Source organism: Lonchura striata, chromosome 18 (genome assembly GCF_046129695.1).
Source record: "Lonchura striata isolate bLonStr1 chromosome 18, bLonStr1.mat, whole genome shotgun sequence".
Taxonomy (NCBI): Eukaryota; Metazoa; Chordata; class Aves; order Passeriformes; family Estrildidae; genus Lonchura; species Lonchura striata.
Window position 1 is genome coordinate 11,023,907 of NC_134620.1, and position 24,925 is coordinate 11,048,831.

General features: G+C 44.1%; 1 protein-coding gene across 3 annotated transcripts; it reads left to right on the forward strand.

Moving 5' to 3' along the window:
• Positions 1–12: 12 nt before the first annotated feature.
• GIT2 (GIT ArfGAP 2) lies at positions 13–24,790 on the forward strand. Of its 3 annotated transcripts, XM_021544700.3 has the most exons (20): positions 13–123; positions 4,318–4,451; positions 4,906–5,018; positions 5,696–5,801; positions 6,116–6,202; positions 6,350–6,480; positions 6,890–6,984; positions 7,549–7,594; positions 8,432–8,483; positions 8,955–9,027; positions 9,356–9,453; positions 9,731–9,842; positions 10,295–10,437; positions 11,161–11,310; positions 12,918–13,166; positions 14,548–14,637; positions 16,945–17,027; positions 17,114–17,296; positions 21,041–21,104; positions 22,568–24,790. In XM_021544700.3, the coding sequence occupies exons 1-20, from the start codon at positions 72–74 to the stop codon at positions 22,778–22,780; spliced, it is 2,274 nt and encodes a 757-aa protein (XP_021400375.3). In that variant the 5' UTR covers positions 13–71; the 3' UTR covers positions 22,781–24,790. The 3 variants fall into 3 exon arrangements, with proteins under 3 accessions (XP_021400375.3, XP_021400370.3, XP_021400371.3); XM_021544695.3 differs by lacking the exon at positions 14,548–14,637; XM_021544696.3 differs by lacking the exon at positions 14,548–14,637 and having other exon boundaries at positions 8,435–8,483.
• The last annotated feature ends 135 nt before the right edge of the window (positions 24,791–24,925 follow it).

Below are 24,925 nucleotides of genomic sequence, written 5' to 3' on the forward strand. Positions count from 1 at the left end.
TGCGCGGGGCCGGCCCGGGGCTGGCGGGGCCCGTTACCGGCCCCGCTGCCGCCGCTGCCGCCGGTCCCGCGATGGCGAAGCGCCTGAGGAGCAGCGAGGTCTGCGCCGACTGCAGCGCTCAGGGTAGGCACCGCACCGCCAGCGGCACCGCGCGGGCTCGTCCCGCGGACCCCTCTGGAACCGGGGGCCGCGGGGGCGCCGCCGGCCCGGGGGCGTCCCCGCCCCGGAGCGCTGCACCTGTGATGGAGCGGGATGGTTTGGGTGGGAAGGCAGCTCAAAGCCCGTGGGCAGCGCGGCTTCCAGGAGCCCGGGCTGCTCCGACAGCGTCCAGCCTGGCCTGGGACACTTGCAGGGCTGGGATGGAACTCCGTGTCCGGGTGTCCGGCACCGCCGCCCCTCCCGAGCCCGGGGCACGCGGAGCTCCGGGAGCATCCCGGAGGGCTCCGGCGGCGGGAAGTGCGGAGCTCCCCAGCCTAGGAAGGAGGGAAGCTGACAGGAATCCACCTTCAGTCACGGGCAGGGCGTGGGTTGGGAATGTGTCACTGGAAAGGAGCAGGGCTGTTTTTGGGGGGCTGCGTTTTCACCCCTGTCCCTGTTCCCAGGGGCATTGGGGAGGTAAACTGGGATTTGTCCCACGGCCCACACTTCCAAGGAAAGTTGTGCTGAGGTGTCTGGAGATGCTCAGGGAGCAGGGTCTGCCTTGGGCTGGCGCGTATGCCGCTGCAGATCAGTTTGGGAGCATATGGAAGTGGAGGTGGTGTTCAGAAAAGCTGTTGCATCTCCTGACCGTCTGTAGTTCTGCAGCTCTTGTATCTAAAACTGTCCTGCTTTATTTTGTCAGCTCTGTCTGTGTCTTTTCTGGCTCTTTAGTTTTTGCTGTTTGTGTTCTGGGCAGGTTATGCACATAGTGAAATGAATTAAAACACTGATGTAATAATACCTTATTATTGTATGTGTAATATCAATGTCTGTGTAATGTAGATAACACTTGAATTGGCAGAAGATAGGATGTGGGAAAAGGGAGAACAACTTTTATTCAATCTGAGTTATGTTTTAAAAAATGATAAAAATTCCAAATGAACTTCCAGGAAGTGACATTCTTCTTTTTACAGAAGGAAGTCTTCCCTGTGAGGGTAGTGAGGCCCTGGCACAGGTTGCCCAGAGAAGTTGCTCCATCCCTGGAAGTGGCCAAGGCCAGGTTGGATGGGGTTGGGATAATGGAAGGTGTCCCTGCCCATGGTAGGGATTGGCACTGGGTGAGCTTTAAGCTCCCTCCAACCCAAACCAGTCTGGGATTCTGCTTGTACCCCTGTAGAAATTTGGTTTTACAATAAATGCAGCTGGCATCTCTCAGGCAGGTGATTGTCCCTATCTCACAAGGTAGCCTATCTATGCTTGCTCACATCAGGGGTGTTGTGAGTTGGAGATAAAGCTGTGTGAACTGTGTTCCTTAAGCTCCTTGGGGCATCAGAATCACTGTCTGGTAATCCTGTAATCCAGCCTTTATCGTGACATTAGAGCACTTCCAGCTCTTTACTTACTTACTAGAAACCCGCTGGCTTGTCCACATATATGAAGAAATCTTTACTTATTTATTAGAATCCAGTGGCTTATCTACATACATAAAGGAATCTTCATTTAATCTTTTGGTAAATAAAACAAATCAACCCTTTCCTTTAGCAAAACCAGAGGGTTTGTCCATGGCTGCGTGGGGCTGTGTCAGGAGACCTGGTGGCTGCAGCCTTTGCACCAGGGCGGGTGTGCCTGGCACCTGCATTAATTACTGCTTCCCCTGGAACCTCATCAATGCCCCTTTGTCTCTGCCAGGGCAGAGCGTGGAGGGTTTTCTTTGACTCTTACAGGAGCTCTTGTGCTGCACTTCCTATCCCGAGGCAGGAGCTCAGTTCTCAGACCCTGGGCCGGGTTTGTCTTCATCTCAAACTTCCTGTTTTGAACCACCCTGCAGGTTCCTGAAAGCGCCTGCCCGGCCCTGCAGCTTCTCCCCAATTGTCCTTTGTATCAAAACCAGCGTGGGCAGCAGGGCCAGGCTGTGACCACCCCTGAGCTGGACACTGAGGACCCTCAATTGCTTTGTCCAGCTCCGGGCCCCTCGCTCCAGGACAGATATGGAGGAGCTGGAGCATGTCCAGGAAAGGGAATGGAGATGGAGAAGGGGCAGCTAAAGGGGCTCAGCCTGGAGCAAAGGAGGCTCAGGAGGGACCTTGTGGCTCTGCACAACTCCTGACAGGATGGGACAGCCTGGGTGAGGGGCAGGCTCTGCTCCCAGGGAACAGGGACAGGAGAGAAGAAAGTGCATCAAACTGTGCCAGGGGAGGGTCAGGTTGGGCACCAGGAGGAATTTCCTCATGGAAGGGGTGGTCAGGGACTGGAAGGAGCTGCCCAGGGAGGTTTGGAGTCCCCATCCCTGGAGGTGTCCAAGGAAGAGCTGGACATGGCACTCAGTGCTCTGGGCTGGTGACAAGGGGATGATCAGTCACAGGTTGGACTCAGGGGTCTCTTTCAACCTCAGTGATTGTGGGATCCTGTGTATTTTGGTACTTGCTTGAACATATTCTGATCGAGTCCATAATTAGGTCTCTCTTAAAAATTACTCAAATTCCAGGACAGATACTTCATTGCATTAAATTTAAACCTGAAATATCCAAGGGTGTTTGGTGTTGAGGTGGAGATAAAGAAAACCCCCAGTGCTGACTGTTGATAATGCAGAGCAATGCTCACAAACAGCCTGGGAATGGGCAAGGGAAAGGATCCCTAAGAATCCCATCCATGTGTGATGAGGTTGTCTCTAACAAGAAGGAATCAGGCTCATTAATCTGGAAGGCTGCCTCAGTTTGGGTGATTAGGTTGCCATGAATGCATCTCACTCTATTGCTGTTCTTTTTCTTCATGGAAATCAAAATTGTTAAATAATGGAATGATTTAACAAGGAGTTCTAAGTGCTTGTTGTAATTTGTTCTTTAACAAATGGATTATTTTTTTGTCTCACCTGCTTTAATTTGGCTCTGGGCTGGGCTGGTTCTGGTGGGTGAGGAGATGCTGCTGTCCCTCGTGGCTCGGACAGGTTTGCCTGCATTGCCTGCAGCACACCCAGATCATCAACTCTGCTCAGAAACTGTGATCACATCTCGTTTGCAGGGATTCAGTCCATTCTTGTGTGGGTCAGAGGAGACTTTTCCATATGATGCACCAGTGCTCAGATGTGTTCTGACAGGACTCAGAAGTTCTCTCATCAGATACCAGGCTCGCCTTGTACTCACTTATTTGGCCTCAGACCCATCTCTGCATTTGAAATTAAGATTTTTCTAAAAGAAAAGAGATCTTGATTTCCTTTTTTGTTCTCCTGGGATGTGCTAGGTCTGAAGCTCTGTCTGGCTGCTCAGTTGCCTGTTCCTGCAGGGTTCTGGCACGTTGAGTTTCACGTGTCACTGACAGAAATTGGAATTTCTTCTGGAGACTGAGCTCTGAGCAGCCAAGGGACTTGTTTGGTGTCCTGTGGGCATTTATTGTTTCAACCTAATCTACCATTCCTACTTGATTTTATGACCTTTGATGTTTGTAGCTCATATATATTATTTACTACTTCACTTCCCATCAGTTTCCTTTCTGGGCTGCTTATAAGATGGTTCAGCTCAGATCTGGTGAGAGGTGAAGTTATTTTGCTCGAGAATGTTGGATTTTATTGAGCCTTTGACTTGGCACATATGTATCCTTCTTTATTATGACACTCTAGTGTGCTTTTATTATTTAAAGTGGAAATTTAAAAGACGTTATTATACAGAACTGAAAACTGAGTAGTAGAGGGAAAGGCTTGAGTGCTGTGACAATTTTGTGTGTAGATTTCATGTTTTTAAAAAGTATTTTTTGACAAGTTAAAAAAAATCCCCAAAAACCCCACAATTTTTTCAAAGAGCAAGTAGGCACTGTTGTTAGGAATACTTCTGTGGGAGTCCACAAAATAACAAGTAAAGCACTTCAGTGTGGTGATAAATTCAATGTCCTGTTATGTTTAGAAAGGAAAGCATTTTCACAAGAAGAACTGCAAGCAGTGGGGCTTTTCCCCAAATTTCCACTGCAAATCTTCTCACTGTCCTTGGAATCCCACATCCCCCATGAGTTCCAGGACCTGTGTTTCCCATTTTTCCAGCATCAGGAGCCCCAGCAAGGCTGTGGCATTCACAGGCTCACACAGTGGCTAAGCAGGGAAGGTTAAAATGCAGAGCTGCTCGTTTTAGACTCTGCTTTTGCAATCCAAGGTCGTGTTGCTTCCTGTGTTATAATGGATGGCTTCTTTTGCAGATCCCTGCTGGGCATCCATAAACAGGGGGATCCTGATCTGTGATGAGTGCTGCAGTGTGCACAGGAGCCTGGGCCGTCACATCTCCCAAGTGAGGCACCTCAAACACACCCCGTGGCCTCCAACACTGCTGCAGGTACAGAGGAGAGCTGTTTTCCTCCATTAAAACCAGATACACTGATTTTTAATGTCATTTAAATCCCTGAACATTTTTTTTGAGCTTTTTAGCTTTGTTTTTTGATGTGTTTCTCATTTGGTTTCTCTCGTTTTGTTGTGGTGGACCACTAAAGTCAGAGTTGCCTTTGCATTTTGAATTTGATACCTTTGCTTCGAAAGGTCACTTCAACTTTTCTTTCACAGTACATCTGCTTCAACCTGAATTTTCTTTTCACTGTGGGTGCTGTTGGGAAGAGCAGAGAATTTTAAGAGGGTTCTCACTAAATTCCACATCATATGTTATGATATCCCAGCAGGTTACAGATGCTGGCACACAGAGTGGGAATCTGTTGGCTTGATACCTGCTTGAAAATAACTACAGATAGTGCATTCATGCAGCCAGCAGCAAAATATCTGTGTGTTTTGGCTTTCAGATGGTGGAAACTCTGTACAACAATGGTGCTAATTCCATCTGGGAGCACTCCCTGCTGGACCCTGCCTCCGTGATGAGCGGGCGGCGCAAGGCCAGCCCTCAGGATAAAGTGCAGTAAGTGGGAAATGCAGAATTGTTATCTTAGAGAAGTGGGATTATTTCATTCAGCAGTGACAGGGCAACAAGGAATCCATAGGAACCTCTGTGTTTGGCAGCTATTTTTTAATTTTATTTCCAAGTTGGTTTTTTTTAAATTTACGGCAGAAATAGGAATACAGTGCTTGAATTCTCTGAATTATTGATTCCTGTTGAATAGTGAGGACCTTTGCTTCCACTTTAGTCAAAAGACTTTTCTTTGTTGTATGCTTCAGTTAACTGAATGCTGCCAACAAAATGGAGTTTGATTGAGGAATTAAACAAAAGTTGAGATTTTTGCCTCTGACTATGGTGCTTCATTTTAAAATGTAAATAACTGTGTAGAGGAAGTATAGTTCTTAAGCTGACATGATTTTAAAGTCTGTATTTCTTTTAAGAAACAGACACCACATGCTACAGTCTGCAGATGTTTGATGGTTGTAACAGACCTTTTCTCTATATAGTCAGAGAAGCTGCACTAGGTTGTTTTTTAATGAAAATATTTTTCCATGCCTATCTTTGCCATCAGCAGCACACAAATCTCTGATTCAGTCTTCACTTGTGAAATTTTTCTTTATCTGGAGCATCTGTATTACTTATAAAAGCACTGATATTTTTTTCCTTTCCCTTCTTGTTGCCTGGATTTCTGTTTGCAGTCCCAACAAAGCAGAGTTCATCAGAGCTAAATATCAAATGTTAGCGTTTGTGCATCGCCTGCCGTGCCGGGAGGACGACAGTGTCACTGCCAAGGATCTCAGCAAGGTCAGTGCCTCCTGGGACAGCACAGCCAAATCTCACTCACTTCCTTGGCTTGCTTTTGGCTTAATTTTTCTGGTTTTCTGCACTATTACATAAATAAATAAAGCTTGACTTCAACTTGCAGCCACTTTTTTGTGGTTATCGCTGGAGGTGATGATTAAGAGGCATTAATTGAGGTGAACTTGGAGAAAACCCTTTACACAAAAGAGCTCTAGTGAGAACTCTGCATAATCTGGTTTCTCAAACCATGGCTGAAAAACAACTGCTGAATCACAGTTGTTGCTGCTGTGTTAAATGTAATTCTGCTTCTTTTTCAGCAACTCCACTCCAGCGTGAGGACGGGGAATCTGGAGACCTGTTTGCGACTGCTCTCCTTAGGAGCTCAAGCCAACTTCTTCCATCCTGTAGGAAGACATTTTTTCATCATTTTGATGATATACAATCAATTCCAGTTCATATTATTTATGCTTATTTCAGCTGATTCATGTTATATTTCAATCTTCTACTCAGACCTGTTGGTTAAGTAGGTATTTCTCCTTAATCCCTTGCAGGAGAAAGGAAACACCCCACTGCACGTTGCTGCTAAGGCAGGACAGACTTTGCAAGCAGAACTATTGGCAGTTTATGGTGCTGATCCTGGCACACAAGATTCCAATGGGAAAACTCCAGTTGATTATGCAAGGTAGGAGTCTCTGATATCCATAAATCACACAATGGGCCCTGCTAAGATACGTTTCTATCCTGAAATAATTTGTCTGCTAAATGCTTATAATACTTTTTTCCAGAAAGAGTGAATGAATAAAAATGAGGAATAAGTATTTTCATCAGATCACAGCCTGTGTTCTGTGTGCCTGAGACATCAGCTATGATGTCAATGACACAGGCTATCCAAGTTCAGGCTCCAGGAGTGAGGGTTAGGTCAGGAATTGCTGTAGGAATGTCCCAGACTGCAGAGATGGGTTGGGGAAGGTGGGTGGAACTGGGCTGAGTCTGTGATGGGTTGATGCACCAAACACTGCAGTGTTGGCTTGTACTAAATGTGTTTGTGTGAGCATTTCTGTGTGTCACTGACTGTCCCTGTGTGTGAGCAGGCAAGGGGGGCACCACGAGCTGGCAGAGAGGCTGGTGGAGATCCAGTACGAGCTCACAGACAGGTTGGCTTTCTACCTCTGTGGCAGGAAACCAGGTGAGCACCACACCTGCACCCTCAGACCTGTCACTGTCACTTGCAGGACATTCAGACTGTGCTGTGTCATATTTGTGCACTGCACTTTTTGTATCCCTTCTAAATGGTCAAATAAATTATGCTGAACTAAAGAAAGTATAAGATGCAAGATTTGGTTTTATGCATTTAAAATTCTTTCCTGGTTTTCCACAAATCCATGTTTTTTATATACTGTAGAAACCCTTCCAAGTAGTTTCTTCTAATTGAAGTGCAACAGCAGGGGTGTGTTCTGTTAAGTGGTTGCCTTTTGAGCACAAGGACACTTAGAGATTTTTAACCATAAAGGTACCTGTGTTAGAACTTAATTTTCTTTTTTAATAGAATTTCAATATAACTAAAAAGCCTTAATTGGAATCTTTGATAACACCTGGAAATCGTGGCATGATCCCTCTTTAACCTAGTTGCCTGTAATTGGAAATTGAGTAATTAGATGGAAGATAAATTATTTAGTGTTGCCTGATGCTTATTATTGAAAACTGTAAGCCAGTACCACCCTAGTAAAGTGCAATTTGTTTTCAACTCTAGAGCACAAAAATGGGCAGCACTTTGTTATACCTCAGATGGCAGACAGGTAAGTTGCTGATTCTATCATGTGTCTGAAAACATCAGAGTAAAAAAACCCTAATAATGAAGTTTTCTTTCCTTTCTGAAATACCTTTTAAGCTAGTTGCTATTCTAACATTTTTTTTTACGTGTGCCTTTATTAGTCTTTAAACCCTTTTTCATAGAAAGAATACTGGAATATCAACAATTTCAGAAAATTATAAAATTAATATAACAAAATCAGAAAATTATATTTATACAAAATAAAAACGTATTTTTTAAAATGCAGGGAGAAGGTGAGACAATTCTGGGAAGGGAACACATATGGGGAATTCCTAGGAAATAGATTGTGCAAATAATTTAAGAACCAATTGAGTATTTTCCTGATTTTTGTAATGCTTTTAACTTTTGGTTGTGATCACTGAAATCAGATTTGTATAAGAAGTATCAAGTACTAATTTTAAGTTCCTGTTCCTCTTTTATTGCTGTGCAATTGGAAATAAGACGGCTGTAAGTAAACCACTGTCCAACCTCCTATTTGCAAAACTTCTATGAAAAACTTCAGTAACTTAAGAATTGTGTGGGTAAAAACCTGTGGGTATTCATATTTCAAAGAATTTTTGGTATTGCTTTGTTTTACATTTAAAAATTGTTGCGAAAGAAAGCTTAATAATATGCTAATTGTGATATTATAGTAGCACTATAAATAACATCAGTGTGTTAAAAACCATGCTAAAAATACTGAAATATTAGAGGGTTTAAGGTAAAAGTGACATTTTAATCACTGAGTTACCAAAATGTAGAATTTGGATATGTAGAAGCCATGGAATGCTGTAGATGTAATGATCACTTCTTGTTTTCATAGCAGTCTGGATGTATCAGAATTGGCAAAAGCAGCCAAGAAGAAGCTTCAGTCTGTAAGTAAAGCTCCTTTTCTAGATGTGGCAAATTCTCATCTCTCAGCTCCCTGGCACAAGTACCTCTTGACCCATCTGCTGTAAGAGCAGCTTGAAACACACAAATATTTTGTGAACCTTCTCTGTTCATTGGAGTTCACATCTCCAGTGCCTTTTGGTACCTCGTTCCCACAGTGCCTCTCCCTCACCCCAAACACAAAAAGGCTTTTTGTGATCAGATGGGAGAGGGGGAAAAAAAATCCATTGACCAGGAAAGGAGGAGTGTGGAACAGGATGGTTGTTCTGTTCTAGAAATGGGGTGGCCATGTGTGTCTGCTGCCTGTGCAGGCTGAGAAAGGAGCTTTTCTATGGATTACAGAGGCTGGAAAAAAAGCAGAATTGTTCTCCTACATTTTCTGTTATTTTCTGTTATCAGAAATCTTACTGACTTTCATTTCTTTTCAAACTGTAATTATTCTCCTCTACCCTTAGCTAAGCAACCACTTATTTGAAGAACTTGCCATGGATGTGTATGATGAAGTTGACAGAAGGGAAACAGATGCAGGTGAGTGAGACTTTGTGGATTGAAATAAAGCAAGTCTGGAATGTCACTTTACATACAAGATTCCAATCCAAGCACATGTTCTGTTCAAGTGCTTCTGTATTCAGCAATTACTGCTGAGGGGAATTTCTTTGTCTTGCATTGCCTGAAGGGGATGTTAATCGAAAAAAATCTTGTGTTTTTCACAAAGTAGAGAACCCTCTGGGGAAGAGCTTTCCTCAGAATGGATTGTGTTTGTGTTTGAAATTGCAGTCTTTTATTTGACAAAGAAATACTGTCAAGCACTACAGGAAGGTTATTCCCTGTTATTTTTTTTTTTCCTCTGGAACAGTTTGGCTTGCTACTCAGAACCACAGCACACTCGTGACAGAGACCACTGTGGTCCCTTTTCTTCCTGTAAATCCTGAATATTCCTCAACCAGGAATCAGGTATGAAATCTTAATACTGTAAAAAATAATATTGCAGTCCAGATAATTAATTAGACCAAAGTAATACTGCTTTACTGCATTTCATTATTGTAGAAGAGTTGCATCTACTTGGAAAGAGGTTAAAATAATTTCACATTTCCTCTTTAAGTCACACTTTTTGCAGTAAATGTAGTTGAACAGTCAACTCCAAGTGTGTAGTTTTAGTTTTTCCTGGGGATTCTGCTGTTCTTCTGATACAGGATGTACTTTTCTTTCCTCTGCATTATTCTGTGTTTAGGGAAGGCAGAAACTGGCTCGATTTAATGCCCACGAGTTTGCTACACTGGTTATAGACATTTTAAGTGATGCCAAACGAAGACAACAGGGGAATTCTCTCACTGGTTCCAAAGGTGAGTGAGCTTTTCTTGTCAGCTCCTTTCCAGGCACTTCTTCAGCAGTTTAATCACTCCCAGAGTCCCTCAGGAAGGCTGAATTATGAAATCTATATATGGTTTTCATGTATCTTTTTCCCTCTGGAGACAAAATACCAAAAAACAAATTCTAACTTTTAATATTTCCCTGTATTTTTCATTTGCATGCTGACATCCATTTGTCCAACGTAGTCTCTTGTTTTTGTTTTTTTTTTAATTTATATGAATTTTATTAAGCTGCTAAAGGATTCTCCTTTATTTTAATTTGTATAAAACTTAGAAGAAATAAAAAGACAAAGCCATAATACTTTAGTTTTGGACAGTAATCATTCATTCCTCCTATGTGGATCTAAATTAAATTTTTTTCCAAATTATGAACTTCTATTTCTTCTCCAGACTTACTAGTATGTGTTTCATGTGTTGATCTGCAGAAAATGTGGAGCTGATACTGAAATCAATCAGCAATCAGCACAGCAGTGAAAGTCAGGACAATGACCAGCCTGATTATGACAGTGTTGCTTCAGATGAAGATACAGATCTGGAAACAAATGCAGCTAAATCAAACAGGCAGAAGGTAGGATTGAAATAGTGCTACACCCCCAAGTGTTATTCATAAAGGTAATTTGCATAAATTATCAGAAAATTAATATTCTAAATCATTTTGTAATTATGCCTCAGTCTGTGAACTTTGTTAAATTAAGTGTTGTTGCTTAAGGATTTTTTATTGTAAAAAAAGAAAAGCCTCTATGTAAAAAAGTAATGTGGATGGCTGGAGATAAGATACAAATTTAATTGCACAGATGAAATAATTGGATCTGCCAAAAAGCTCTAAATCAGTGATTCCATGGTATTTCACAAACATTTACTGCTTCTTACTGGAGAAATACTCACAGCAGACCAACAGTGTCCAAGTGAGTTAAACCATTCCTGGAGGAAAGCAGAATGGCATCAAAGGGCAGTAAAACCTGGTGGTTCTACTTTAATCTTCCCTGGAAATGCACGCTGGATATTTAGCAGTCTGTCTTTCATAAATTGCAGTTCTTTATTGCATATTTTTAAAAAGTCCTTATAAAACAGTATTCTGTCACTGAAATGCTGATGCAAATATTTTTGGGGGAGCTGAGAGCTGATTGATTTTCTAGGGGACTTTAAATTATTCTGGTTAATGGCTCTTACTAATTTCAACTTTATTTGAACTGTGATGCCTTTAAAGTAAGGCCATGAAAAGCTGTTGAAATTTTATGATCTTGTTTTCTTCTTCTTAATGGTGTAAGTATTTTTCTCTTCCTTTTCCTAGAGCTTGGATTCAGACTTGTCGGATGGACCAGTGACTGCCCAGGAATATATGCAGGTTAAAAATGCCTTGGTGGCTTCTGAGGTGAAGATTCAGCAGCTGATGAAGGTGAACATCAACCTGAGTGATGAGCTGAGGATTATGCAGAAAAAGGTAACAAATAACCCCTCCTCCAGCTCCTGGGGTATCTGAAGTTGTCAGAATAAAACTGCTGGAAGCGAGGATGAAATAATCCAGTATTAGGATAGTGAGAAGACTCATTTTGAAGTGGAGCTGCTTTGGGATCAGACATGAAACTGTAAATATTTATGTGCAACACATCCTTTGAATGTTGTTTTTTTGTGGTGCTAGTGGTGATCCAGCCCTGCAAATCACAAGGATGATTTGACTTGTGTCAAATCTTTAGCATCAGTTTTCCAAGTGACAGGACAGTTGTTGCAAGTCCTGAGTGGTTTTGCTGTCATGCTTCAATATAAGCAGCTTTAAACAATGAGAAATCAAGTGTCAGCACACCTCGTGTGTGTGCACTTACTTATATTTTTGTGGGGTAAAGGACAGTTTATATCTGAGTTCACTATCCTGTCTGGCTAGCTAGAAAAGGCTGGCTGCTTACCCTCTGATTAATCCCTTTAACTAGTGTTTAAAATCCCATTTTCCAAATAATTACAATCCTGCAAGAGTCACATGTAGAGAAAGTTGTTCAGGCTGTAGGGTGAACCTGCTGTTCTGGGGCAGAGCAGGGCTTCTGGAGAGTGGTGGAGCTGTTTGCACCTGAGGCTGAGCTAACCCAGCAGATTGGAATATCCCAGTCTGTTAAATTCCAATTCCCTCTTATTCTGTTGGAATGGTGAACACTGGGAGATCTCAGGGTGTTTCCTTGGTCTTTCAACAGCTTGTACTGGTTTCAGCATTTCTCCTGCATCAATTGAATTGATTTTTCACTTACATTTGGTTTCTTTAGACAGATATAATCATTTAGGGTATAAAAGAAACCTTTGGGGACTATGAATTAATGCGGCTTTAGGATATTTTCATGGTGTAGCAGAAGGGAGATCCTTGCTGTCCTGCAGTTTTTCTTCACTTCATCTTTTCTTCCCGATGTGTTAATATAGCAAACTTACTCTGAGTCCACAAAATAATCAGAATTGGTGCATTTTTACTATCAAATAAAAACATAATAATAATAAAAAGCTTTAAAATGCTTTCTTGTTGGCTTCTTAGATAGCAATAGCTGATGCCTGATTTTCATAAGCTAAACTCTCCTTGCTTTGCAGAGCAAGCTCAAATTCCTTTGTGCTGCCTCTGGTGTCTGTGCTGCAGTTCTGGCATTGTCAGATTTCACTGGCCTTATGTTAAAGTCTTCTAGGTCCTTGTATTGGCTGCTGCAATGGATCCCTTTGCTTGGAAAACTGTCGTGTTGGCAGTCCTTCCCCCACAGCCTCATTCTATCCCAGAATTCCTGTGCCAGTAGAGCAGGCTGGAGGGAATGGGTCGTGTGTTTTTGAGCTACAGCGGCCAATTTTAACATCTAACTTTAGTTTACATCCCAGCAGCTGCTGGAAATCGGCACCTAAATATTTCCAGATCTGGAACAAAGGTGTTTCTATGCTTGTACCAAGCAAGATTTTGAAAAAGAATGAACCCCCAGGCAGCAGTACCTGGATTTTCTGGTACAGCTGACAAGCGAGTGTCGCGTGGTCACTTTGCTTTTGGCACTTGCTCTTAGGAAACCAAATCCCACTGCTAAACATTTCTTTCAGCTCCAAACTCTACAGAGTGAAAATACCAACCTCAGAAGACAGGCCACAACCAATATCTATCAGGTGCAAGGTGGTTCTGAGTACCCAGACCCCAGCAGCAATTCCTCCCTAAAGCGGCGCCCGTCGGCCCGGGGCAGCAGGCCCATGTCCATGTACGAGACTGGCTCAGGGCAGAAACCCTACCTGCCCATGGGGGAGGTCACCTACCCAGAGGAAAACATCACCAGGCTGCAGCCCTTCCCTCCACACGTGAGTAAAACTGCTGCTGCTTCTGCATTGCTTCTCACGTTCAGCTTTTCTGCCTCTTCCGACGCTGCTCGTTCACTCAGCTTCTGCATCAGAGGGGAGAAAAAGCCAGGGGGGGATAAGAGCTGTGAGAATTGTTCATGTTTGCTGTATTAACATGTCTGCAGGAGCCTGGTGGTTTGAAAAGCAGAAGCTGTAGCAGTTCTGGAATATGGAAACTGGAGCTTTTGGCTTCTGCTCAGCTGGTTTTTTAACCACATTATATATATATATATAAAATATCAATATGTGATTGTCTCAAAATCAGGAAGGGAGGGGAAATAGTATTCCAAGAAGGTAGGTAAAGTTCATGTATTTCGGGAAATAAACATGCAGGTACCAATTTGTGGAACTTCATAACCACCTTACAAAAATAAAATAAAATTGAAAAATTTTCCCCAGACCACCAGTTTCTTATTCTGAGTTTGGAACTGGAGGCTGGAGATGGTTTAGATCTGCCAGTCAAGCAGATTCTTCTGGTTTAGTATTTTCCTGTGTGATGTGGAGAGAGAGTTCTCTGTTGGCCAGAGGGAATTTGCACTGAAGTGTTCACACTTTACAGAAGTGACCCAACACACACTAGTGCATTTAATTAACAAATGTCTTTAATTAATTAGCACAGTTAATTTTTTGTTTCACCTTCTTGGATTGCCCTGTAGGCTGGAATACAGGACAGTATCTTTTAGACACATACTGAAAATGTGTGGATTTTTTACAATATCTTTCCCTCTTAGTAGCAATGTCTTTTATTTCCTTCCAATCAAATAATTTAGACCTTTAAAATGTATTTTGATGTTACCTTTGGCATGATGGAGGGCAAATATTCCATGCACATTCCACAGAAGACAGCTGCATGCACCAAGGGGATCAATCCCTGCCTTCAATTAAATTAATTTAAGCTATGAAATATAGATAAATTTAAATTATATTGTCATGTTGATATGATGGCAGTTCTGGCAGAAAAAAATGTCAGAATTCATTTGTGTGTGACAGTGTTTGCAAAATGTGGCAGTGCTTTGTATAGATCCTATGGTCATTTGGGTGGAAATCTGGATAGCAGTAGCAGTTCTGAAGCATTGATTTGTTTTGTGGAGTTAGTTAATTTGGCATGTGGTGAATTTTTTTTGTTGTTGTTGTTGTTCTCCGTGGAATTTGGCATCTCTGGAATCTCAGAATGAGCATGAATTCAATTGTATTTTGAAAGAATTAAGTTCCCTCAGTCTAAGCCAGATCCTCAACATCATTCTTGCTTTATGTCATCTCCATGGTTTTAAGAATGTTCCTTTGATTTCAGTTAAGAGTTTGTTTGTGTTTTGGTTTTGGTTTTTCTCTTTCCCATTTTTAGATCGGGAGGAGTGCGTTTGTGACCTCCTCTTCATCTCTACCTTCCTTCCCCTCCACGCTTTCCTGGTCGAGGGATGAGAGCACACGAAGGGTTAAGTACCTTCCCAATCGGTCTTTTCCCTGGAGGAGGTGCCAATCTCCCCAGAACCACATCCTCTCTCTTCCCCTCTCACTGCCTGGCCTTCCAGCCTGCATGGAGCAGAATTTCCTCCCTTCCATTCCTGCTGCCACCAGCTCTGGGCTCTTGCCTCTCTCTAACTTCACATCTTCAGCCTTTAACAGCACGCACGGTTCTCCAGGTCACTCGTTCAGCTGCACAGCAGCCCCAAGACAAGCTGGCTGCTGTTTGGACAATGATTTTCCAGCCTCTCACTGATATTTCTAAGTCAATGTACAACTCTCCTGCTGACTAAAAGCACTGCATGAGGCCCAGCTTCAAAGCTGCTTTCCTTGGGGGCCGGTGGCTTGCACCAACCCAGGTGGTCCTGGTTGACTGCTTTACAGATAATAAATTTGGGGTTTTAAATGTTTACTCTGGTCTTTCCCTGCCAGGATACAGAACCTGCTTTTTAATTCCTTCTGTCCCCATTTTATTTTGACTGTACCATGTTTGGACATATTAGATTTGAAAATATTAGATTTGCAAGTAGGGATAGAAGAAAAAACTTTCAAGGGAATATCCTGCTTGGCCAGGTGGAAATCTGGGTTTGGCTGCAGTGCTGTCTGGTACTGGAAACTTGCAGAGGCTTTGATTGATTGTTTTTACTCTACACTGATTCTATATTAGTGATTCCATAGCATCCTCTTCTTGTAATTCATCATTGTTGTTTGTATTTCTGACCAGATGCTAGAACTTTGCTACTGTTAGGATTGTTGTCTCTGTATACCTGGGAGAGGGAAAAGGTTAGACTCTATATAAAATAGTTTCTTGTCTTCAATATACATGTCACTTTTACAACTGATCTTTACCAGCTGTCCTGAGAGAGGAGTGTTCAAAAAATGCTGGTTTTCCCTTCTGTGCAGAGTAACTTTAAAATTGAAAAGGGGGTTCCTAACTCCAGGTGCTTCACTTAAGAATTGATAGGTTTGACATCAGATGAATGCTTAACAAATGTACTGAATCTCAGCCAGTGAAAACCAGTTCCTGGTGACATTTTTGGACAGAAATATTATTTGGTAGGCAGATTCCTAAATGTTTGGGTCAGGGATGCAGATTGAAGGTGTCCCTTAGTTTAACCCTGGAGACTCCCTCATGGTGACTTCAGGGTTTCTGTAAGAGCCCCAGGGCTGGTGGTTGGGGCTGTGAAGGACCTTGAGCTGCTGCTCTGTGATCAGAGTGACACCAGCATGGTGTATTTGACACCAGACATGCCATGCTGGGCTCCTGGGTGAAGCTTGGCAGTTTTTAGAAGACTTGAGGAAGCAGATGAATGGTGATCCTGGGGCCTGGCTGAGGATTTGGCCTCCAAGCTCATTTTGGTCTCCATTTCTTCCCTCAGCCTTTGCTGTAGGATCAGCCTCCCACTTTGCAATGAGTCTACAGAGCTCAATCCAGCTTTTGCTTCCCTGAATTCCTCCTGCTCTCATTTCAGCTTCCACTTTAGAATTATCCTCTTTTTGACACAATTCATGTGGGGCCCTCTACTCTTATGGTTGGGCCTCCTGCCCTTGTTGCATCCAGTGCTCTGGGGCACAGCTCTCACTTCTTTGGTCTTCCAACTCTGCACCAGTGTCAAGCATTCAGTGGGCTTCAGTTCCTCACCCTTTGGCCTCCCACCCTATTTTAGGTTTCACTTTGCAGTGGGCTTTAACCCCTCTCGTGTTGGCCCCCAAATTGTGATGAGCTCCAGGTCTCATCAGTCTCATACATGCCCTCAGTCTTCCACCTGCAGTTTGGGCTCCCCCATCTCTGTCTCCTGTCTTTATTTTGACTTTCCTATTGCCACAGTCTTCGGCCCTTGTTTTGGGCTCCCATTTTGCAGTGGCCTTCCCAGTTGCTTTCCACTCTGCATTCAGCCTCCCCACCGTGGTCTCTGGCCTCTTTTTCTTTGGGGTTCTCTCCCTCTCCAGTGGTTCTTATTCACTGTTCAGGCTCCTGTTTCATGGTGCTGCTTCTGCTCTCAGAATGTGTCCCTGGGGCAGTTTCAGTGGCAGGGAAGGACACTGTGCTTTGTCTGTCTGTCTGGGTGTCCAGGGGCTGGTGGGGCTGTGCTGGCAGTGCCCAGGGCCTCGGGTAGAAGCTGAGCAGCAGCCTGGCATGGGGAGAGGGGCACAACAACTCCAGGGTAATGCAGGAGCTGTTGTGCAAAGAGCAAATCCACGTGCACAGGACGTGGGCTCTGGCACAGCCCAGAGCTGCTGATTCCTGCACAGGCTGAAGTAAATCTGTTCCTTGCAGGCTTCGAAGCTGGAGAAGCAGAGCAGCGTGTCCGAGAGTGACTATGACAACCCCACCACCCCTGTGGAGCTGGAGGAGCCAGGGTAGGTGCTGTGACACGGCTGACACAGCCTGGGGGTGACAGGGGACTGCTGTGTCCCCGGGCCAAGCCCTGCTTTGCTCCCTGCAGGTCGGGCAGGAAGGGCCGGCAGCGCAGTGTCATTTGGCAGGGGGAGGGGTCCATCCCCGAGGACACGGACCCAGCCCCCAGCTCCAGCTTGCCCAGTACAGAAGATGTGATTCGGAAAACGGAGCAGATCACCAAGAACATCCAGGAGCTGCTGCGAGCGGCACAGGAGAACAAACATGACAGGTAAGGAGGGAGTGCTGGAAAAGCTCTGGAGCTGGTGAGGAAACAAAGGAAATTCTCTCACCTGTAGCACAGGTGAAAGTGAAATACAGCTCCTCTATTTAACACCTGTAAAATGTGTAGGTCTGTCGTGTTCCCTGGTGTCCTTAATGCCACAGGGCAAGTTGGGGACAAGTGACCTGCCCCTTGTGAGTGGGTTCTGGCTGCAGTGCTGCCTGCCCTGGCCTTAACTTGTGAGTCCTGCTGCAAAACCAGGATTGTATTAGACACAAATCAAATGTGTTGTAGAAAACTCACTGCAGGTTTTTCTTGGGTCTTCACCCCTCTATGTCCATAGGTAATTACACCCTGCAGAATGTGATAGTAACACCAAGCCTTGAAATTGTGAAAGAGAGAATTTGGCTTTCCTATTGAGGTATTAGTACAAATTATGTACCAGCAACAGTATTTTGAATTACTGATTTTAGATACAGACCCAGCTGAGTAAGCAGAACACTGAGCACATCAGGCTGCAGCAGCTTCAGCTCCCTCAGGGAAATTCCAGAATAGCTGTGGGTGACAAAAAGTGATACTGCCCTTGCTGATCATCAGGTGCTCCTCCCCACACAGCTCTTTCAGAAGGCTGTAAATCAAAATTACGTATTCCCAAGTGTGAGCACATTTTGGGGCTGGAACGCTCTGGGCTCCAGCAAACCTGGCCCTGCAGGCTGGTGGGTCTGGCTCTGCTGTGGCCCCAGCTCGGTGCCCTCTGTGCCTGGGAGAAGCAGCAGAGGTTTGTGTTTGAGCCCTCACTTCCTGCCTTGCTCAGAGAAGTGAACAACAATGGGGCCACTTTTGTTCTGTGTTTTTTCCTTCTTGTACTTTGCTATTTTTAGCAGGGCTGGCGTGGCCTCTCCTTCTCACCCGAGTGACGACTTCTGCCGTGTTTGTGCTGAGCTCTTTGCCCTTGGTGTAACCTTTTCCAGTGCAGTCTCTTTGTGCTTGTTTCACACAGAGAAGCTTTAAATGAGTGTAGTTTTTATGTATATCACACTATACAGATGTGATTTTTTTTTAAAAAAGGAAGGAAGCAAATTGAAGGAAGCAATGCAGCATACCTGGCTTTTGCTGTTGAATTGATCAGGTTTTTAAAAAGTCTGCTATGCTGCATTTTTTGTTTTCTGTGCCACACGTGGAGTGAGGTGTTTGCCTATGCTTAGATGAGTGTTACCTTGCAAAACGCTGAACTAGGAAGCTGCTGGTTTTGTTTTCCTCTTCCCTGACTTCCTTTACACAGGGGAATGCTTCCGTACCAAAATGAGACATTTGAGGAGTAGTAACACATCCTCCAAGCTCACGCTGGGAACGTCATAGAGAAAAATCACATGCTGCCAAGCTAACTGGAGAGTAAAAAAATACAATGCAAGAGTATCATCTATTAACGAAAGCCCTTCTTCCTTTTGTTTCTCACTCTCTCCCATCCCTTTCCCTGTGCTCCGTGGGCTCAGCAGGCCCTTGGAGCGTGGGGGCACATCCCAGCTCAGACACAGCCTCGGCACGCGGCTCCCCGGGGCTGAGCGAGCGCCCCTGCAGCCTCTGACCAGCCAGCAGCCCAGCCCTGCCTCCTGGTACTCTGGCCTCTGTCCCTGCCTCCCAGGCACAGTGTCCTTTCTCCTTCTCTGCTGCCTCTTTCCCTCCCTCTCTCGCACTGGGTCGTGGAAGGCGATGCATGAAATGCTCCAGGGGATGAGGGAACTGCAGGCAGCCCCTCCAGGCCAGGGCTGTGGCACAGCCCCTTCAGCTCCCAGGAGGTGTCAGTGGGGAACAGAAACACAGCTTGGAGCTGGTGTATTTTCCCTGGCTCTGTTTTGGATTTTATTGCCTGTCAAGAGAAATGAAATTACAACTTGGTTGGCTCATGGAATCACAGAATAGCTGGGGTTAGAAGGGACCTTAGACTCCACTTTGTTCCAGCCTCTCCATTGGCAGGGACACCTTCCACTAGCCCAGGTTGCTGCAAGTCCCATCCAGCCTGGCCTTGGACATTTCCAGGGATGGGAGAGCCACAGCTTCTCTGTGCCAGGGCCTCCTCACAGGGAAGAATTTCTACCTTTAGAAAGAAATCTTTGAGGTTTGAAGGTTCCTTCCAATCCAAACCATTTCATGATTTTATGAACAAAACACATGGTTGCTGCTTCTTAGGACCCTTGCAAAAGTAGCAGTTTCACATTCCCAAGGTGGGACATTCACACCTGACAGCTGAGGCCCCTCGAGTGTTTATACAGCTGGGGGTCAAATGAGATCAATTGTATCCCAAATCCGTGAAAAAAGACGTGTGTTTATATGGTATCTTCCAACCTGACCAAAACATTGTTTGTTAGTGCCTAAAATAAAAAATTTGCATGAGAGGCTCTTTGAAACAGAACTGACCAGGTTCAAACCCCAGCCAACAATTGTCAGGATTAGAGGAAGAGATTAACACAATTTATTGCTAATGAGGGATTCCTTTTCCAAGCTGTCACTGCTTGAATATCCTCCTGATGTCTCACTGGAATGTGTATAAACCCAACACAGTGTCAGAGCATCTCACAAGCTCATAGTGAGTGTTTAGACATTAAACTAAAGCCATTCCTCCAGGCCCCACTGGAAACTTTGCAGCTGACCTAGAGAGCATACAGTGAAACACATGTTATTCACCTAAGTGAGGTTATTCTCAGAGCTTTGTCTGCCTTGTTAGTGAAGGGTTTAATCAGTAAATTGACTTTTTAACCAGGTAGGATGCTGGTCACTGTGGCTGCAGGGAGCAGATTAATCATTAATTCCACAGCAAAAGGGGAATTGTGGTGAACTTGGAAGACCTCTCTCCACTTTTAATTTATTTGGAAGAAATCATGTGACTTGAGGCACATGGAAAAATACTCCTTTCAAAGCAATTTTCCTGCATTGCCAAAATGACCCCAGTGTGTTGCTTTTCTCTCAGTGCATTTGCAAGTGACTGATTTTTTTGCACCTTTAGTGTTGCAAGAAGATCAAATAAATAATGACTGAGGGGGGGGTGGGTTTGGAGGCTCTTTTTGCTTGAAAAGGCACTGGCCTGCCATAACCCACACATGCTGAATAGTTTTCTTGAATGCTTTGTGAGTTTTGAGATTTTCTTGCTTAAGATTGGATCATGTGAACTAACTTACGCTGAAATTGAATCTTTGAAGCATTAAGCGAGTTCTTTGAAATGAGACTTGTGAGAGAGCACACTAACACTTCACTATTCACAGCAGTTTATGGTAAATAGTTCTATTTTGCACAGACCACTTTTCATTTGGTATATAAATCAGAAGTGAAATCTGTGATTCATGGAATCTGCCTTTGTTTTATTTAACTAACTCATCAGAATTAGTGAAAGTTTAGCCTAGAACTCAACTGCATTCAGACTGTGAATGCAGTTGGTAGTTTGGGGATGCATGTGTGTGAGAACTCTTGCCTTGTCTGTTTACTGGATTTTAATTAATCCAAGAAGGCATCTTGGTGTTCTGAAGTTGCACACAAATGAAGACTTCCCTGACAATGTTTTATATAAAAAGTATGGACAGCTATTCCTTCAAACCAACTCTGAAAAACAATGAAAATCTAAAGACATAATTTTGCACTGTTGATTAAGTTCTTGCTTTTTCTGAAGTCACGTGGTTGTTTTTAGAATAAGTCACTGAGCAGTGAAGTGGAAGAGGGAAGGGAATCTCTACACAGTGAATAACCCAGGGTATCTTTCTGCAGCTATATACCGTGCTCCGAGAGAATACATGTGGCAGTGACAGAAATGGCAGCCTTGTTCCCAAAAGTAAGTACCTGCCACCACCAGAATGGTTTTGGCCTCCTTCCTCATGTGTAACTCCCCTTCAGGATGAAAATCAAAGATTATTTCCTTTCAAAATGAAAAGTATAGGGAGAAACAATGGGGTTCTGAAGCACCTTTGCAGAACGAAAATCAAAAATTATTTCTCTTCAAAATGAAAATGGTAGGGAGAAATGATGGGGTTATGATGCACCTTTGTATTTATTAGCATGGCAACTGGTAAAGGCTAAAGTGTGAGTCCAGGCCTTTAATTGTACTCTTGAATGTGTAACTCTTAAGAATTGCACAAAACTGGAGGTGCTTGGGTCTGGCATGAAGAGTTGTATGGTTCTATGGGAACTTCAGCAGACTCATCACCCCTTTTCCATCTGAGTGCCATCGCTTGGATTTCTTTCCTGTAGCCACGTTTAGATCTGTTATCCCTCCATCAAAGTGATCTGTTTGCTCACAGCAAATTTAAGGAGTGAAATCCCCATGACCGAGTTCTTGTAAAGTCTTACCTGTCAGAATCTGAGGTATTGATGATCCCGAGATTGTAGAAAGTCTCTGTCTTTCTACCCCACTGCCAAAGAAGCCATAATTGGTCTGTGCTGGTTTCAAGGCTGTTTATTCTGTTTATCTCTCACATGTTCTGCTGCCCTGCCCAGCTCTGTCCTGCAGGGCAGCGTGTGGGGCTCTGCCCTCAGTGGGATGTTACAAACATTAAATACCAGAAACTCCCTGGGCTGGATTTACAAGAACGTGCCAATATCTGTCACCTACGTTGGACAGTGTGTCCCCAGCCTGAACCAACAGAAAAATGCCAACACCACAGTGAAACATGGAGGGCATGAAGAAGGAGAAAAAGGACAAGGCACACCCAATTTCCTCCATCTTGTCCCCTTTGGACCCCTCATCTAGAATCCTAAAATCTTACTTTTGTACCCGTGCCACACTTAATTATTACTCATATCAAACACTCAGAGATGGTAATTGATCCTGTAAGATTGAAAACTCTTTTCCATGGACAGAGATCACAGCCAGTGTCTCTGGGGGCTCTGTCCAGGGGGGTTCCTGACCCCTGCCAGGGTCCCAGACCTGCAGCCAGAGGGAAGCTCTGGATTCCCACAGTTACCCACCTCTCCAAAACTGCAAGGAAAGAACCAAGGCTGCTGTCCCGCCTGCACCCATCATCCTGGACATGCTGTCCCCTCCTGCCAGCCAGGGCTGGGCTGGGACAGTAAACAGGCACCAGAAATGTGCATGAGTAACTTCCTGAGGGAGGGCACGGAGCAATATTCCCTGCCTGCTGCCTGGCAGGATCTCCCTCTCCAAGAGGAGAGAGAAATTCCGCCTGCTGCCAGAAGGGGAATCAGGGCTGGGTTCTTTGCTCATCAAAGAACCCTTGTGAGCGCTCCCAGCTGATGAAAAGGTTGTGTTGTTCTGCCTGTTCTGTTTTGCCTTCCCAGAAGCCCAAGTCGGAGCTGGTGAGGACTTCCCTGCGCCTGCTGACGTCCAGTGCCTACAGGCTGCAGTCGGAGTGCAGGAAGGCGCTGCCCGCCGAGCCCAGCCCCGCGCCCGACATCCAGCTGGTGACACAGCAGGTCATCCAGTGCGCCTACGACATCGCCAAGGCTGCCAAGCAGCTGGTCACCATCACAACCAAAGAGAACAACAACTGAGGCACTCGGGGCTTTTTACTCTGGGGTTTTTTTAAAGGTTGGATTTCAACGTGTAGGTGTGGAACTATGCGCATTTTTACGAGGAAAAAAAAACTTCCAAGGGGCAAGAAACTTTTCTTTTTTTTTTTTTAAACTCAGTATTATTTTTTGCATGTTTTCTAACAATTTTACGATTAATTTAACCCACTGCCTTATTTTGTGCCTGTGTTGCCAGTGTAGTTATGGATAATAGCATGTTGCAAGTAGCTGTCGAGCCACTCTCATGTCCCAGCGCTGTACCGAGCTCTTGTAGATGTTTCCTTGGGGCCACGTTCTGCTTTCAGATCCTGCTGGTGGAACTGCTCTGACACCACTGCACGGATGGGAGAGCAGCATCTCCATCCCTCTGGAGCCTCCCCTGCTGGGATCCTGCTGGCTGAGGCTCCCCAGGCTCCGGGACGGCTCCCAGCAGGAAGAAGGTTTGTCCTGGTAACGGGGTACAAGCCCAACGTTCTCTGTTCCCATATCAACTGTTGTGCAATATGTTTTTTAGTCTGCTAAACCAGTAGTAGTTGTGGGCATCCAAGCTTGTTACGTGTAACTCTACAAGGTCTTTGTCACTTTATCTGTTTTGGAAGGAATTTGAAACTTAATAGTTATTTCTTTTAGTTGTCACTATGCCATTAATATATATGTTTGATGTTATTTTAGGGCATTAGTGGTTAAAATATTATCCTTTTTTTCTGAGTTAGTAATTCATTGTTAAGTTTCCTGCAGAATTTTCCTGTCATCTTTGAGGCACCGTCTTGTTGGCAGCAGCATTTCTCAGTAACTCCAGATGCAATTTCACTAAAGATTTCTGTGCTTATTAACAAAAAAAAGGAAGTTAGAAAAGTGCCAGTGCAAAAGCAGCTGTGTCTGCCACAGCACATAACCTCTGTACCTCAACATATCCAAATGTGAAAACATTTCTCCTAAGTTTTTTATGCAAATCTTTCAAAATTTGACAACTTGCTTAGTAACCCCTGCCAGGCTGCCTGGTCCCAATGGCCATGTGTGCTCCAGGTTTCTTCATCCATAACAGTTCACAGAAGTGTGTCAGTCCATAATTTAAAAACTGAGAATATTTTTGGGAGTCTGAATTTCAGGTGGTGCAGGAAATCAATGATTTTTGCCTCTGCCTCTGTCCCATTTGGAAGCGTGTTTTCATTGCCCAGGAGCCAGCCATGGTGTGTTTGTATGGATATATCCAAGCATAAGTGCCACAGCACTGCTGGATTCCTGGTGCTGTCTGATTCCCAGAGGGAAGGGAAGGAATGGGAAGAGGAGATGACAGCACAGTAAATTAATGTTCTTCATTGTGGGGTTTTATTTCCTTTCTGCCTTTCTGAACCCCAGGAGCAGCTCTAGCCTGACAGCAGAGGCAGGCTGGGATCAAAACTGCAAATTACCTTTGTGAAACCTACTTCAAAATCATGCAACTGGCAATTAATTAAACACATTGAGAATCTTCTAGGAGCTTTTCCTTAAATAATGGCTGAAAAGCAGCAGATGGTATTTTTCAGTCTCCCAGGACACCACTGTGTGCTGTTCTTTTAACATATCTTACCTGCTTTCCAAAGCAGGGTGACACTGAGCTATGGAGTAATTTATCACTTCTTTAAACCTGCCTTTGATCCAAAACCAAGGGACATTTTAGTAACTGCCAGCCCCTGCTCCAGCTACACTGAAATCAGAGTGATCCACACCCCACAGGAACCCCCAGCAGCAAGCTCATGAACCCTCCACTCACAGCACTGCAGTCAGTTTGTAGCACCTCAAGTAACAAAGGTGTGTTTTTCTTTTAGGACTAGATCTCTTGTTCCCCTGTAAACAAACTTGCTCTTCCTTTACAAAATGCTGCAGAGGAAAGGAAAAGCTTTTTTTGCCTTTTTCCAAACCTTGTATTTATCAGTGTCATTCTGTCTGTACAATATTTTGACTTTTAATCTTTTGTTTACAGTATTACTATAAAATGCTAAAACCCTTTCAGTGTGTGAAATAATGTGGGCTTATTTGACTGCTGGTTCTCTAAAGATCTCTGGAAAGGTTTTTGCTCTTGAGTAAAGTGCTGCCAGTGATTGTCACAGCCCTGTAAGAGCTCCTTGTGCACTGTGCCAGGACTGC